We start from the raw sequence: 16,751 nt of genomic DNA, 5'->3' as shown, positions 1-16,751 counted from the left end.
ATTCAGTAATCCCTTTGGCAAAGGCACGTCCCAGTGTCAGTACTTTATGTTGTTCCTGTGCTGTTGTCTTTACTGCAATGCTTTCACGTCTGAGTGGAATATCTTGTGTTCTTTCGACCTACCGCATTCTGGCCATGCCACCTGTAAATACAACTGTTAGAAAATAAAGGCTATTTTCCAAACACGAACGTGTATTTTGTTCAGGCTACAGAGCTCTCTTACCAGCAGGTGGCGGAATAACACACGGACACTCCATTGTAGAAACCGTCTCCACCGAAGTGAAAGATTTCATATTTTTAAGCAAACGCATCGATGCTACGGACTGAAACAAGGTCAGATTCACTTTTTATTATAACCAAAAAGGCCAACTCAAGTCACCCAAAAGCTGCAATTTAACTGTGCATCATGTCCGTAACGTACAAATTTAACTAACGTAAGACTATGAGGATAGGTAACGATGCAATATATAAACTTTTAAGTACATCTCCAGTTGCAAGAGAAAACGTGTTATTTTGGATGATCTGGACGCTTGGATTGCGTGTTGGACAAGAAGAGGGTGTTTCTTCGAAAAGTTGTTTCTGGGGGGAGTTTTTCTTTTTTCCCTCTGCCCTCAGACGCCTGCGCTGAATGAAACCCGCTTTATGCGCTTACACAGTTTCAGGGTTTGTTTGCCAGCCCACCTCTCCGAAATCAACATGGAAAGAAAAGGCATTGTACCTCTTGTTTTATTTATATCACAGGTTGAAGCTCCAGTCGTATACCGTCACCGTTAGTGTCTTTAGATTGAGGATATGTATTGTCGGCGGTGTTGCGTTACTTAAGATGAACAAAAAAATAATAAAAGGGCAATACCACGCGTCCGCGTTCTCCAAGCCACCCGGGAGTGCGTGCTACTGGATGCTAGCTAGCCGCTAGCTGTGGACAGGGGATCCGTACCGACGGCAACTTTGAGCTAACTAAGAGCACAAACTTAGCTCGTAGCTTTGAACGCCCTCACTTAAGGCGCAACGTGTCACCCGTCACCTTGGTTATTTACGCGTTTTTAAAGGGTTCCGCTGGCAGGCGAGCTGGAACTACAGGGTGGCACGATGCATGAGGCCGGCTTTTATTATGTCGGAGGATTGCACTTTGGCTACGTTAAAATACGTCGGCTGTTACCCGCTAGCCACCTATAGCGTCGCCGATGCCAAGTCTCTCTAAGATTTTATTTCCTACACCTGCAGTGTCCTCCGTTCCGGCTCAGCTTCAGGGAGCCTTACTTCATGTCAAAACAGCTTAAACTCTTGCAAAATTGTTTGTTTTTGAATGGCGCCTGAATGTTTTGGGAATGTGTTCTAACGATTGAATTTCTTCTCATCAGTACTTGCCATGCAGGCGAGGAAGAAGAGGACAAAGACTAAAAAAGGAGGCAATAAGTAAGTCGCCGATTTTTCTCCTCTTGCCCTGGAAGTGCTCATTCTTACCCTGACCAGTACAGATAAATGTCTCATTGATTTTTTTTTTACCTTGGCTGGCTCAGCCACACCTGCAAGCATTTTAAATGATACCTAACTAATGACGCAACCTGGATAGTGTTTTGAACTTTCTCAACTTGCAGAAAACTTTACAGATGGAGCATTGTAGGTGGTTATCCAAATGACTGAGTATTACGTACGTATCAGTGGGTATGAGAGTGCTAGTCAGCTTTATTTGCGGTTGCATTGCGGTTGTATCTGTTATCTGCCGTTTGTAGAAAAATAGCCCCTGCATTATTTTAAAACGTCCATCCCCGAAAACAGTGCAGACAAATGGCTTCGTTGAAAGTAATACGGCAACATAACCTGTCTGCTGAGATGAGGTAACCCATGGGAGAAATGTCTGGGACTCAATTACACTGTACAAAGAGAAAAGCCTTAAATAATTATTTTAAAGTTCATTAGAAAGGAAATGGGTGGAACAGTCAATGCATCGTTAAGACACGTGATTGTTGCTCCCTCCTCCCGTTCTCTCTGTCCTCCCCTTAACCATGCCCCTCTTTATTGCTCTCCCTCTCTCCGATCACATCCCCTTCCTCCTCTCTCTTGTATCAGCAAGTGGTAGTAGCCGAGCTATGAATTAGCAGCAGCATTCAGAGTTGAGAGGGGAGCCTAGCAGAAACCTTAACGCCAAAACAAGAAAGCAAAAAGTCCACAGCTTGCCTGGCTTTGACAATTGTATTGCAGTCTCACCAAGTGTCGTGTCAACGTAGCGATAGCTAGGCATCCATCCCCCTTAGTCATGTGGCTGCTGGACTGGATCTTCTCCATAAACACCGCTGTCCTGAAGCTTGCTAGTGACCTCAGGTGCACGGCAGTGGCTTATAAACCTGGATTGTTTGTATGTGGTGGTTAAGTAAGACTTTGGTTAAATTTGCTGAAAAGATGGGTTGTGTGTGTGTGCGTGCATGTTTTAGTAAACAGGTATGCATCCACAGGCATTTTGGCTGATTTATTGACAGATCCATTTTTTTTTTAAATTTATTTCTGATTTTTCCCTTTTTTCTCCCAATTTAGTGGCCAATTGATCCCTATTTTAATTCAAACACCCACCCTCGTATTGCATGCGTTCGCCAACTGCATCTCTCCGGCCGGCAGTCTCGAAGGAGACGCCTCCCCACTTTCGTGACAAGGCGAATCCAAGCCGAACCACTGTTTTTCCGACACACACAGAGACGCATTCACATGACGAACACAAGCCGACTCCGCCCCCCTCCCGAAGACAGCGTTGCCAATGATTGCTGCTACATCGAGTCCGGCCATAGTCAGATCTGACGAGACCGGGGCGCGAACCCCAGTCCCCAGTGGGCAACTGCATCGACACCAAGCCGATGCTTAGACCGCTACGCCACCGCGGACTTTTTGACAGATCCATTTTTGATAGGTAGCATAAGCAGACTTTTGTGGCTCCAATATAAACCTGACTCCCTCGGCATGTCTGAGTATTTGAGAGAATGTGTTGTATGAGAATAGATAAGGAAGAAAGGTTGTTTTACTGATTATCGTCCCAGTTTGATAGTTGTTATCTTCAAAGAGTGTTTTTGCATGCTACCGAACTTTATTCCTTCTCCCCTGTTTGTTTGTTATTTCGTAACTGCACTTGTATGTCACTTTCTCTGCTGTAAATGTTTTTGAAAACCTACTTTAAAACCAGCAGACTGAGTATGACTAGCCTATTTGAAGTGTATTTACCGGCAAATTTGTTCTTTCTCCATTATTCATCTATCTTCATGTCTCAATTCTTTGCCAGCCAGAGCTGCAGTTCATTACGTAACCCATTCGCATATAATCTTCTGCAACTAACTACAGCTTTCTTTTCCCCCTCTCTTCTGCAGTGGCTGTCTGTGTTTCATTCTTATATCCTCCTGCAGGGGAGGCTACCCATCTTAACCACACATACAATACAATTTTTCAGGAGAAGAGGGTGAAGTGCTTTTATGCCATGAGGATAGTGTGTTTTTTTAAAGGGTTGGAGCAGAAAAAAAGGGATTTGTTATCCCCACCTGAACCACATTCTCTTTTTGGTCTCTCTCTCTCTCTCTCTCTCTCTCTCTCTCTCTCTCTCTCTCTCTCTCTCTCTCTCTCTCTCTCTGTGTCTGAGACTGACAGGTCATGTCATCTTTGCCTAGAGCACCACTTCATAAGTGAGATGATTCTCTGGATGCAGAACTAAACGCAAACACTGACCTCCATGTCTTAATGTGGAGGCACATATCTTTGTCTGACAGACTGTCATCTTGCATTCCATTTCATTGTCCAGTTCATATTAAAAATTCTAAATCAATAGTTCTCAAGAATCAAATTTAAGATGTTCAATATAATTTTAATGACCTTTAAAAAAAGTAGTAATGCATTTTGTCTTACTGTTCACACAACCCCATGCTTGCTGGGGAGGTGTTGAAGTCCTACTGTAAGGTGCGAGCACTGCAGCATGCTCATCTACCTTTGTCAGCGCTGTTGGCCCCAACTCCAGTTACATACAGCTGCTGTTTTACTCTGCTGTCTAGGTATTCATCACTACTTATTTTTTTCTGTCTTTAATCTTGTTCCGGGGGATAGGGGAGGATATATATGTATGACAAATTCCATCCCCAAAACCTCTTCCTCCTTTTTTTACCCTTGTGTTTTCCACTTCCGGCGATCTGATTGGTCAGGATGTGAGGAAAAAGTCATGACTAAGAGAAATCAGGAGATACTATCATGTCATATCTCAGAAATGAAAGAAATGTCCAGTGGCCACAGTCCTGTTGAAGAATGCAGCCTTAAGGCCGTGACACACCAGACCGACGGTCGGCCGTCGGCCAATTTGAGCGTCTGTGGCCCTAATTTTTGCGGTGTGGTCTGCACCGTTGGCACTGGTCGGACCCCTGTCGGCAGCCGATTCAGTTGATTCGGCGGCGGAGCCCGTCGGTGAGAGAGCTCACTCTGATTGGCTGTTCAGCTTAGCGAAGCAGTGCCTGAGAAGAGAAAGGAAGTTACGAAAGCAAGCAAACGACCTCGGTCAAGAGGCCACATGCGGAAGCCTCTTCTCATTTTTTGTCTTTATCTCACTGAACAGTTTGGTAAGCTAATATTTTCACAACGACATGGCAAACTGGAATGAAGAAACTGAAGACCAGCTGATCAGCATGATTCAGGAGAGGCCAGCTCTGTACGACATTACAGAAAAAACGTTATGCCAACCGAGTGGTGAAAACGGAACTCTGGCGTGAGATCGAAAATAAACTTATATATTCTAACGATCACTGATGAATAGGCTCGGTAGCCCTTGGCTAACGGGTCGGACCCTTTAATCGACTGGTTAACGTTGTCGCCCGCGGTGCGGGAGATACGGGTTCGCGTTCCGGCTGCGGCGGGTCCTGTGGTTGCCCCCCCGAATTCGCTACATTGGTGTCAGAAGTGGGACGCGCTTCCCGGAGGAGACGGAGGACTGGGGTGGTAATGAAACGTGGATGGATAAGTAGACACCTTGGCTAACGGGTCGGACCCTTTAATCGAGCGGTTAACGTAGTCGCCCGCAATGCGGGAGCCCCAGGTTCGCGTCCCGACCTTGGCGGTTCGCGGGGACGCGACTCCCCTCCCGAAGGAAGGGGGCAATGTAACGATCACGGCTGAATAGGCTCGGTAGCCCTTGGCTAACGGGTCGAACCCTTTAGTCGACTGGTTAACGTTGTCGCCCGCGGTGCGAGAGATACGGGTTCGCGTTAACCAGTCGACTAAAGCAGTGGTTCTCAACCTTTTTGGGGTCCTGGACCCCCTGCGTATTTTTGATCTACCCTGAGGACCCCTCCACCTTATCTTGGGGGAGGGGGATTGCAATTTGATAGAAACAGTAGAAACTGCATTTTAAATTGCATTATAGCATTTATTCACTCTTGGGGGTCAAAAATAAGAGCTTTCAGTTGTAACTTAGATATAGTTAACAAAACAGAATTCTTATGCAGTAACTTTCAGATATATGTAACAAAACAGAATATATACTCAGTAACTTTCAGATATATGTAAACAGAATTTTTATGCAGTAACTTTTAACAATTCAAACGGGAGCGAGATCTCTTATTAAAATACAATAAATTACACTTGTGAAACAGATGTAATTAGAGAAAAAAGTCCTGTTACCCTTTATAGTTTAGGTAGATAAAGGTCTCAGTCACATTTGAGTAAAATAATCCTATTTCTATAAATGTCATAGGATCTTTTTTTTAAAGATATTTTATTTTCACGGACCCCTTGCAATTACACCACGGACCACTAGGGGTCCGCGGACCCCCGGTTGAGAAACACTGGACTAAAGGGTCTGACCCGTTAGCCAAGGGCTACCGAGCCTAATCATCCATGATCGCTACAATATCATATCTTCTCCCACAACCAAAAGACCAGGGGCTGACATCGCCAGTGTCAGTTGCAACTTTTTATCAGACGTGTTCTCGATTTGAAGTCGCTATATTACGACACCGTCTGTAGTGAGCGAGAATTGAATGGCGGTAAGCAACTGCTGCTTAGTTTACGATTTCCGCAGTCCTGGGTCTTCCGGTTTCAAATGTTGAATGACGAATACAGACTACCGCCACCTGCTGTTATGGAGCGTTATTTCCTCTCATGCATGCGCAGAACGTACATGCCTGTTGGCCGTTGGCAGTAATCTTTGCGGTGTGTTCCAAGTGCTACTTTTTGGTCCAGACGAAGGTGACGTGAGGCGACGCAATAGTCGGCCTTCGTCGCCGCTGGTTCTCTGACGTCGGTTTGGTGTGTCTAGGCCCTTAAGTTTGCCATAGTAGTCTTCCACTTCAATGTAAGGGGAAATGTGTTTCCACCTACCATGGCATAGGCCGCTCATTAGGCATTGAGTATGTTTGATTATTCAGAATTTACTAATGAGATAATTAAAAAGGCTCTTACGTGTTTTTTTCTTTCCAAATATGGAACCCGATTAAATCGGTTTTGTCTGGTGTAAGCTACTACTGTGAATACAAACACGTTGGGGTTTTTGTGCAACCTCTTTCATGGCTGGTGTGATGTCTGGCTGATGTATGCCACATTACAAATTAATCGAACTTAGTATAATAATGTTAAGTCGCCAGCCACAGTCAATATTGTGCTAAATTGCTCAAAAGCTAAACACTGCACGTGTAAAAAAATTTATTTTTGTTTTGGATAATGTGCAGGCAGATAATATCCAATTAATTATCTGTCACCCATCTTAGATGTTATCAGACCTACAGATGGCAACATCTAGGGTTTAAGAAAAATTGGCAGCGCCTGTGCAGATATCCATATTGATAGGCAGGACAACATACCAAAGTGCATTGTATGCACAGCATTTGCTTGTTGGAAAGCCTACATTATCCAGAATTGTTACACAAGCAAAAGTGTATTCAATTTCCCATTTTGAGCCGTCATAGTTTTTGTGTATGACAGTGCTCTATACGAGTCAAAGAAGGTTGAATCAGTTCATCTGGATGTTTATTGACAGATAACGTTTCATCACTAATCTAAGTGATCTCTTCAGTCTAAACTGACTGCAGGTATCCCCACCCTTACAAATAATACAATTACATAACGACCGAAACCAACAACCAGTTTCATATTGTAACGTGCATGGATAAGTAGACACGTTGGTGCTTGACTAACGGGTCAGACCCTTTAGTCGACTGGTTGACGTTGTTGCTTGCGGAGCGGGAGACACAGGTTCGCGTTTTGGCTGTGCCGACGGTCTTCCGGACTGCCCCCCGAATTCGCTACATTGGTGTCAGAAGTGGGATGGTGAGACCGTGAGATCATCGGAAGCGCGTGCGCCCAGAGGCATGAGAGAGCTGATATGCCGAAGCGTGGGGACGCGCTTCCCGAAGGAGGGGGGTAGTGTAACGTGCATAGATAAGTAGACACGTTGGTCCTTGACTAACGGGTCGGACCCTTTAGTCGACTGGTTAACGTTGTCGCTTGCAGAGTGGGAGATACGAGTTCGCGTCCCGGCTGTGGCGGTTCCCGGGCTGCCCCCCCCCCCCCGAATTCGATACAATATGCAAATATGGGCGTGACCATTAACTAGAGTTTCAATGGCCATGTGTACTATTCACAGAGGATTTGGGAATGTTTGCAGTCACAGCATTGTGAGATGGTGACAGATGTACTCTTAGCCCCCCCAGTTCAGGGATGGTTGTTCCATCTTCACATAGATGGTCTCTTTGATTCCCCGTTCAAACCAGTGTTCCTCCCTATCAAGGATGTGCACATCCTCATCCTTGAAAGAGTGGCCACTGGCCTGTAGATGGGTGTAGACTGCGGAGTCCTGGCCTGACAGGTTAGCTCTCCGGTGTTGTGCCATCCTCTTGACCAATGTCTGATTTCCTCAATGTACAAGTCACGGCAATCCTCCCGGTACTTAACAGCATACACTATATTGTTCTGTTTGTGCCAGGGGACCCAGCCTTGGGGTTCCCAACTTCTGGTGCAGCATGTTTTGGGGTTTGAAAGCAACTGAAACGCAGTGTTTGGAAAATATGCATCTCAACTTTTCTGACATTCCCGCTACATACGGAAACACCACTGGTTTACGCTTAGACAGCTGTTGCCCTTCTCTCTTCAATAGGCTGGTGCACTGTTTGGATGTCTTCCTGGCTTTGAAAAACGTCCAGTTAGAATAACCACACTTAACCAGGGCCTGTTTAATGTGGGATTTGAGGTTTTAATGGGGACGTTGTCAGCTTGATACTACAGCGTCCTGATGACTCCTAGTTTGTGCTCCTGTGGATGATGAGAGTCAAATCTTAAGTACTATACTGTATATGAGCTACAGAAATATACCTAACTTTGCTTCATGGGATGCATCAGCTATATGCAAATCTGGGAAAGAGAAGAAGCTTAGTAGTTCATTGGGGATATCTTGTGGTGGTAATGGGTAATTTCTGGGCTTTTTGAATTTTCAGTTTTCTAAATCTATTACTACATGCATGTATACTTTCATTCTTTCTGTGACTGACTGCAGAATGGAGGAGGAACTAGACTCGTCATTTAGTCAATCAGATAAATGGAATTAAATTATCTTAACATTGCTCGGGACATCCATTTTCAATGTTTTAAAAAGCTCTCTCCGTGTTACAAAGTGATTCACTATCTTCAGTTTGTTTCACTGCAGAGGAGGATGTGGGGAGAGCATCATTTCCAGTAAGGAGTTAACTAGAGCAGGGGTTCTCAACCTTTTGTAACTCAAGGCCCACTTGGGTATGTGTCGAGATAGTCAGGGCCCACATACCGAAATAAATGTAAAACCTTATAAAATAAATAAAGGGGTATTCTGATCTGTCAACGATTGCTATGTCACTGTCAGCTGCAATGATTGAATTAAATATTTTACTTGCCCTCAGTGAGATACTTTGGGTTGCGTCTGAGAAATGATCAGATCAAGCCGGGGTGGGATGGGTGAGAGGCTGATTCGCAGGGTAGCATTCAGAGTTACTTGCAGTCTGTTCCTAGCCTTTGATTTTGTGACAGTCACAATGGAAAACCCTGACTCACAGGTATGTGGTGGTGAAAGGCAACAGAAATTTGATTGCCCGTTGTGACAGAGAGGGATATTCATTGGCAGCCAATATCCAGAATGAAGCAAGGGCAACGTGTGTGAGGTGAAGCTTCAGGCTGCTGTCAGCTGATAGATCCATCAGCTGGTTTTCCAACACAGCGGACAGGGCCATGTCTTCAAATGCAGGATCCACTGAGAATGGGTCTAAAACCCAAAGATTTCCATTCCGGGGGTCTTCTGGGAAGTAATCTGAAAATTTATTTGACAACTGAGTTAAATGCTGGGTGACAACATTGGAAATGTTAACAGGAGGAAAACCTTCCAAAGTTTCACTCAGGAGTGGGAACATATCCATTCGTCCCTCTTTGACTCTCCTGTTCCAAAGGATGAGTTTTTTTCTTGAACCCCTCAATTGTGTCTGAAACTAAAAACACGGTGCTGTTTCTTCCTTGCATTGACATATTCAGTTGATTCAACTGATCAAATATGTCTGATAAATAGGCTAGTTTTGCACAAAAGTCATCATCGATGTAATGCTCTGTCAGAGGGGACTGCTTCTCATCAAGAAATGCATGCACTTCTTTTCTCAGTTCAAACAGGCGATTAAGCACATGTCCTCTTGAAAGCCACCTTACTTCACTGTGATACAAGAGTTGCACATGATCTGCATCCATTCCCTCACACAGAGCAGCAAAACATCTTGAGTTGACTGTGGGTTTTTTTTTAATATAGTTGACAGTTTTCACAGCCACATTCATGACGTCATGCAGCTCTGGTGACATCTTCGTAGCCAGATTTTCCCGATGTAAGAAACAACGCGTCCACTTTGCCTCCGGCGCCCTCTCCTGGATTTGCTTGACAACACCACAATGTATTCCTGTCATCGATGCAGCGCCGTCCGTGCAGACACATACAGTGTTTCCAATCTAGTCCTTTTTCAGTGAAGTAATTTTCAATTCAGCGGAAGCATTCGTCTGCTGTGGTTCTGGTGGGAAGCTCTTTGCAAAAAAGTAGATCTTTATGAAAATTACCATCCCAGCTGTATCTCACAAAAACCAGCAATAAAGCTGCATTGCTAACATCAGTAGACTCGTCCAACTGTATGGTAAAATGTGGGCTTGCCTTTATTCTCTCCAGAAGTTGGCTTTCGATGTCATCGCTCATATCAACAATTCTTCTCACTGTGTCGTTTGATAGCGGCACAGTCTGGATTTTCATTGCCGTTGCCTACCCCTGTAAGTCTGGGCACATATCCACGGCGCTAGGCCAGAGGAGATCCTCTGTGATTGTAAATGCTTTGTTGGTACAAACTACATGAGCAGCCACCAGGTAACTCGCTTTCAGATCAGCTTTTGATTGCGTTGTTAGCGTACTTATGGCTTTGTGTTCTGCTTGAAGCCCGCCTCGCTTCCTTTGGAAATATTCTTTTGGTTTTCCAACACATCCAGGGTGTTTTGTGTTTAAGCGTCTCTGCAGCTTTGATGGTGTTAATGATTCATTTGAGAGGACTTCACCACATTGGACACATTGTGCTTTTGGCTCTGCATCACTACCTGCCATTGTGAATCCAAACTTAATGTAGACAGGGTCGTATTTTCTGACCACACGCTTCGGAATCTTAGCTGGTGCAGAAGTCTCACCTCCATCACCTTTTCTCTTTAAAAACTGATCCATCGTTTTACTGTAGTCGAAATAAAATATAAATCCTTGCTTGCGCTCTCCTTCAGACACCAGAACTAACAGCGAAAAAACTTTTGTCTCTAACTGATGACGTTCGAGTCATGTGCAGTTATTTTCATTATTTATTAATTTAAGACAAATATTTTCATTTTGGCTAACTATTTTGGCAGTACCTCCGCGGCCCACTGGGTGGTGCTATGCGGTCCACCAATGGGCCGCGGCCCACCTTTTGAGAATGGCTGAACTCGAGTTCCAAAGCAGTGGGCGTAGGTTTGTTAGCAGCCATTCTCGCTACTGTTGTAGCAACTGTCATCTTGCATTTAAAAGTTCTCAGATATTGGTAGGCGGAGATCTCTAATTGTCTGGTATCGCTAGACTAAGGAGGAACAAGCATCTTTACCCTCTAAGGCTAAATGATTAGGCTTTTTCAATGGAAAACATGTAGACTTTGTTGAGGAGCAAGGGTGTTTTTAGGATTTGAGAACTTTCGGGGCTTTGCCCAGACCTCCGTTCTTGGGTCGAGGGGATCCTGCCCTGGATTTTTCTTTTTTTTTTTTTGGATAAACAAGCCCTATTTTGATGCTTTTTTATGTAGTCTGGCACCTTATTTACATTCAAAGTACGTGTCTTAATCATTGAAAAATTTAAATGTGTACCTCAAACTGTTGCTTACTTTCCAAATTAATTATGAATTGTAAATGTTAAAAAATTCTAGTAGTTGTTAGTAATTGATATTAGTATTAAGTAGAAGCAGAATACTTCACAACTGCTATCATTAAGCATTTATTGACATGCTACATTACCAGACTAGATAAAAACAGTTAAACATAGTATGTATTTATGTTAATTTTCTAATTAAAAAAATCATTAATTCTCTCATACACACAATTTTCAGATACATTTCATGCCGTTTAGTGCTGCACTGTTCACCTCTCCATCATCTGCTGCTGTATCTCTTCTCTCACTCTCTCCCCCATCGTCTGCTGCTGTCTCTTCATCTGCTGCTGACTCTTCTGTCTCTCCATCATCTGCTCTCTCGCTCTCTTCTCTCTCTCTCCTCTTCTGTCATGTGCTGCTGTCTGTCTTCTCTCTCCATCATCTGCTACTGTCTCTTTTCCCTCTCTCTTTCCATCATCTGCTGCTCTCTTCTCTCTCTCCATCATCTGCTGCTCTCTTAACTCTCTCTCCATCTGCTGTTGTCTCTCTCTCTTCCAGCTCTGTCCATAATATGCTGCTGTCCCTCTTCTTTCTCTCATCATCTGCTGCTCTCTTTTCTCTCTCTCCATCATCTGCTGCTGTCTCTCTCTCTTTGCTACCCTCTGCGAAACCCTGAAGTCAACTTAAATAAAACTCATAAGATATCCTACCTAATACAACATATAGACCTACCCTATGTTTTGAACACAATGGTTCCCTTTAAAATTGTACCAAGTATTGTATTTTATTGAAATGTGATGGGTTTCATTTGACTACCATACAGCCAACCCATTATTAACCTTAATTTTTAAAGATAATTTTTACTGGTAATCATTGTCGTTTTAAAACCTAATTACATTACATGGTCTAACTGTACTAGTATCAAAACGATACCCCCAAACATAATTGCTACCTTCAATTGGTATTATTTTGCTGTGTTCACTGCATAGTATGCTGAGGACTGCAAGTATGAGCCAAGTCTTTGGCTCATACTTGCAGTGTATGTGTGTTATTGGCCTTCAAATAACAACAAAATCACTTCGCTGGCCTGGCTATGTTCAGTAATGAAGAAATCTAGGGGGCAAATCTGTGTTGTCTACCTTATTGCAGTCACTACATATCAAACTCCAGCTGACATGTACTAATTGTAATAGGATTTAAGCCAAAAGATTGCACACGTAGTTCTATTGTTGTCTCCACCCTCCATCCTTCTTAGGAAACTGCAATAAATGGTACATAATGTTATGGGTGATTAATTACTTCCATTCAAGGCGGCCTGGTCAGGGTGTCTGCCCGTCTGCCGCCCAATGACTGCTGGGATAGGCTCCAGCATCCCCGCGACCCTGAGAGCAGGATAAGTTTGGATAACGGATGAAAGAATGGAAACAGTAGTTGCTGTGCCAAAAGGCACAAACTTCACACAGTGCTAGGTTGCAAAAATGAGATTTGACAGAGACATCATCTCATTATAGATCATAGTAGACCAATGTCAAAACAGAGAGGCCAGACAGAAGATCACTCCGCTTAAGGCCATCGGGAAATTCTTTTGAAATCTGAAAGGATTTATCAGTTTACTCTTTATCTGGAAAAAATGGCAGTTTTGGCCTTGGGAAGCATTTTTGGTGAAGAAAATCTTTTAGTTACAATATTACAATTTCATTTAGCAGACGCTTTTATCCAAAGCGACGTACATCTGAGAGGTAATACAACACGAGCAAGGATCTAGTCAGGAGACAACAACGCAAAAGAATAGGTTCAAGTCCGATAGGACGTAGGTGTCAACAGACAGTGCACAAAGGCAATGCATAGGGTGCATAGAAGCTTTTTTTTTTTTTTGGTATTTTTATTAATACCATCAGGTGTGGAGGTGTTCGTGAAAGAGCTGTGTCTTTAGCATCATAAAGATGAAGAGGGACTGTAACTGTTCATGTGAGATTAGTCTTCATGAACTTGGAAGCAGAATTTTCTATAATCTGTAGATTTACTGTGGCTTTATAAATAGCACAGGGTAAAAAGGCATCATGTTAGTGAAGGCCTGCCAGTTCAAAATAGTACAATAAATCTAAATTGTTTAAAACTTCTGAGCATATTTAAGTTTCTTAAAACTAAAGCATGGAACAAATGAGTCAATAAATCTGAAAGTCTAATTCCAGATGTTACATACCAAGAGACACTGAGACATATTAATAGATGTATTCAGGACCACTGACTAAGTTTTGTTTGAATTTTTAGTAGTGCAACTTCTTGACCATCAAGATTTTATAACAATGTCAACCACTTACTATAAACAACCAGAAAGTGCTTTACAAGATAAATGAAACGAGGTCATCCAGGAACAATGCTGGCTAGACAGTCATATAGTTTTGCCAATTTACTGTGATGCTTAGTGCAATATGTCTATTGTCAGCACAGCTGTTTGACTCACTATGAATTGCATATCCTAACAGCATGCTGTACTTTATCACTCCACGAATTGAGACTTGGGGTTCTCCACATACAATCAGTGATAGAGAAGAAACCCAATCGCCACCAGAGACCGAAGTAGTCGGCATGGCAGTGGTAGAAATGTAAAACTTGTTTAGCTGTCACAAAAATTTTGCATAGTGACAAAATTCTCCCCTCTCAAATCAGTCAATTTGTAAACAAAGTTTAGGGTAGGGTAGGGTAACAGAAACTCTGTGATGGGCATCCTTTTTTCAGTAACAGGCTGTGTCTTTTAAACAAGCATCTTCAAGGAGGGGAAAAAAACAGTGCTTAGGATTTGCTTAGTTTGCATGCATGTAAAGCTCCTTCATTGTGAATCGTAATCATAGGCTTACACAGCACCAGAACTAAACTCTGATGTCTGAGGCACATGTCCTGCCTAATTTTGCCATTTGAAAGTTTGAGTAATCAGCATTTGAGATTTCAGTCTATTAATTTATCTCATGCACAGCATCGTATTCAACTGTATTGACAATTGAAAGGTACAGTTGAATTGTACTGACACCAACATAATGACCACCGAAATTAAACTAGGGTTGCGAGGTCCTTGTTGCCCCCACCTCTCTGTCCCTTAAATGTTAGTGTTTCAATTTTCATAACAATCACTAGCAGATACACTTAAGTTGGCTGCCTTACAGTTAAATATGCAAAGCAAGCCCCAGAGAGGCAGTGGCCTGATGGATGCACAGCAAAGTAACCTAGCAACACCTTCGCTGAAAGAGAGTGAAAGCTGGCTAAACATTTTTGAAAATAGTAAAATAAGGAATCGGTGCTGATGACAATGATGGACAGATGTAGAGGGGGAAGAGGAATGGTGGTGTTTTTGGTCGGGGGGGGGGGGTTCTGTCGTCCTTCACCTGCAATGCAGTGTTGAGCTGTGTTGGCCAATCATGTGTTGGCTATCAGGGGAGGGGGAGTGGCCTGCAGACTGACGACAGCCAAGGAGAGTTCTCGGTCGGACAGAGAAGGAGATGGTGAATGGGAGAGGGGGCGAGTTGATGAGAGAGGGAGAGAGAGAGCGAGCAGTGGTGCCCTGCGCTCTGGCACTCTGCCTCTGTGCTTAGCCTGCCATAGAGGCCCTTTACATTTCTCCCTTCTCTTCTCCTTTTCATTTTGCACTGTTTTCGTCCTCTTCCCTGTTTAGTTTCTTAATCCTCTGCCTTTCCCTTCATCCATCCTCTTTATCACCCTGTTTGCCGCTTCTCCTCTGCAATCTCTGCCTGTCAGTCATCAAAATTGATTCCCCTCTTAAACTCTTAATTTTACTCCTGATCCCTCTCTTTCCTCTTATCGTCTAATCCCTCCTTCTCCTTGGGTGGATGGAGTGAGAGGGACTCTTAACACCTGCACTGTCTCTTCTTGTCTCTCTGTCACATCTCATGGGCATCCGTGCATCCTGCAGGTAAGACCAGACTGTGTGTGTGTGTGTGTGAATGAATGCTGCGATCATAGATACCATAGAAGTGTTAAGTGTCGTAAAAGTCCTTGAAGGATCCACAATTCCACAAATATGTTTTCAGGTGTGCTGTATACTGCGAATCCAGGGCATAGATGTTTACCTAAACTGTCTAGCTGTGTGATGTGCTGCAAACTTATATACTTGATATGGAAAATTGACAGTATGTCTCCTTTTAACTTTTAAAAATGTTGAGGTTGAATACATGCACAAGGGATTCAAATTGAAGCTGTCATTTTTTTTAAATGAATGAATGTCTGGCGTCTAGTACATGTATATTGTTATCTCATTGTCTCCTCCTGTGTTGACATTGTCCATCTAACCACCTCACCACTCGGGCACTCCAACTCCCTTTGTCCTCAGTCAATATCTCTTGTCCACTTATTAATGCTTATTATTAGCCCACTGTCTTAGCCGTCATAATGAGGAGTTATCTCAAGTGAACAGTGTGTGTGTGTATCACTATATTCACCCGTTTGTATGAGCCAGTGCTCTGTGTGTGTGTGTGTGTGTGTGTGTGTGTGTGTGTGTGTGTGTGTGTGTGTGTGTGTGTGTGTGTGTGTGTGTGTGTGTGTGTGCGTGCATGCGCGGACTGCACGCGCATGCTGTGTTCTTCTGCCTGACTGTGCAGTGTGTGGGCTGAGCGCTAAGATCGCTATAACCACTTCAGTGCCAGAGACAGAAAATGGGGGGGGGGGTGCATTACTGCTCACCTGGATGAGCAATATAACCAAGGCCTTAGCTTGACTTGAGCAATGTGCTGCAGTTCTAAGCTGGGTAACCTGGTTGAGCATTCATCACGCTGCCTTGTTTACAGCTACCGGGAAAATGTATCTTGTCAAATGTAGAGACATAAAATAAATTTTAGGCTCTCCTCTTGATACTCCGTTCAAAAAAATTTTTTTAAAACTGGTCAAAACTGTTGCCTTCTTTTAAGCTTCCCTTGGGTTTATTTTTTCCCCCAGCATCAGGCACAGAGGATTTCTATGTCAGCACACCCTTTCTTTGAAGAGGTAGAGAAATAATCTCAGAGCAGATGGGGTTGTCTATGTGAAGGAGCAGTTCCTAGTGAAATATGGCAGCAAGCAGCAATATGGAGGTTTCAGCCCGCTGAGGGCACGAGGTGCTTTTGTAATTTTGATATCATGTCTGAGTAGTTTGAAAGTGATGGAAGGCCATTGAGTCATAGCTATTAATGCGATAAGCAATGCCAAATTTGAAAATTATTGGCTCACAGTTAATAGTTTCATAGTTAGCTGGTACTAAGTATGGTTAACGAATAACTAAACTCTAGACCTTTCTAGTGCGTTTGCTGACATCCGGGCTGGTCTTGGTACTCTATGATGTAAGTATAGCAGGATAAACACAGCTGCAGCTGATAAAATTAATAATGGTCCATTTG

The 16,751-nt window shown here is 43.4% G+C and overlaps 1 protein-coding gene across 1 annotated transcript in view; it reads left to right on the top strand.

The window, feature by feature from the left end:
• Positions 1–658: 658 nt before the first annotated feature.
• Positions 659–16,751, top strand: part of srpk1b (SRSF protein kinase 1b) — a 51,779-nt gene continuing 35,686 nt past the window's right edge. The window contains exons 1-2 of the mRNA XM_056302203.1: positions 659–708; positions 1,361–1,415. Coding sequence (XP_056158178.1) covers positions 696–708; positions 1,361–1,415 — 68 coding nt within the window. The 5' untranslated portion in view covers positions 659–695. The remainder of the gene's footprint in view (positions 709–1,360; positions 1,416–16,751) is intronic.

This window comes from Lampris incognitus, chromosome 2, assembly GCF_029633865.1.
Source record: "Lampris incognitus isolate fLamInc1 chromosome 2, fLamInc1.hap2, whole genome shotgun sequence".
Classification (NCBI taxonomy): Eukaryota; Metazoa; Chordata; class Actinopteri; order Lampriformes; family Lampridae; genus Lampris; species Lampris incognitus.
This window is presented reverse-complemented; position numbering and strand designations above follow the sequence as displayed.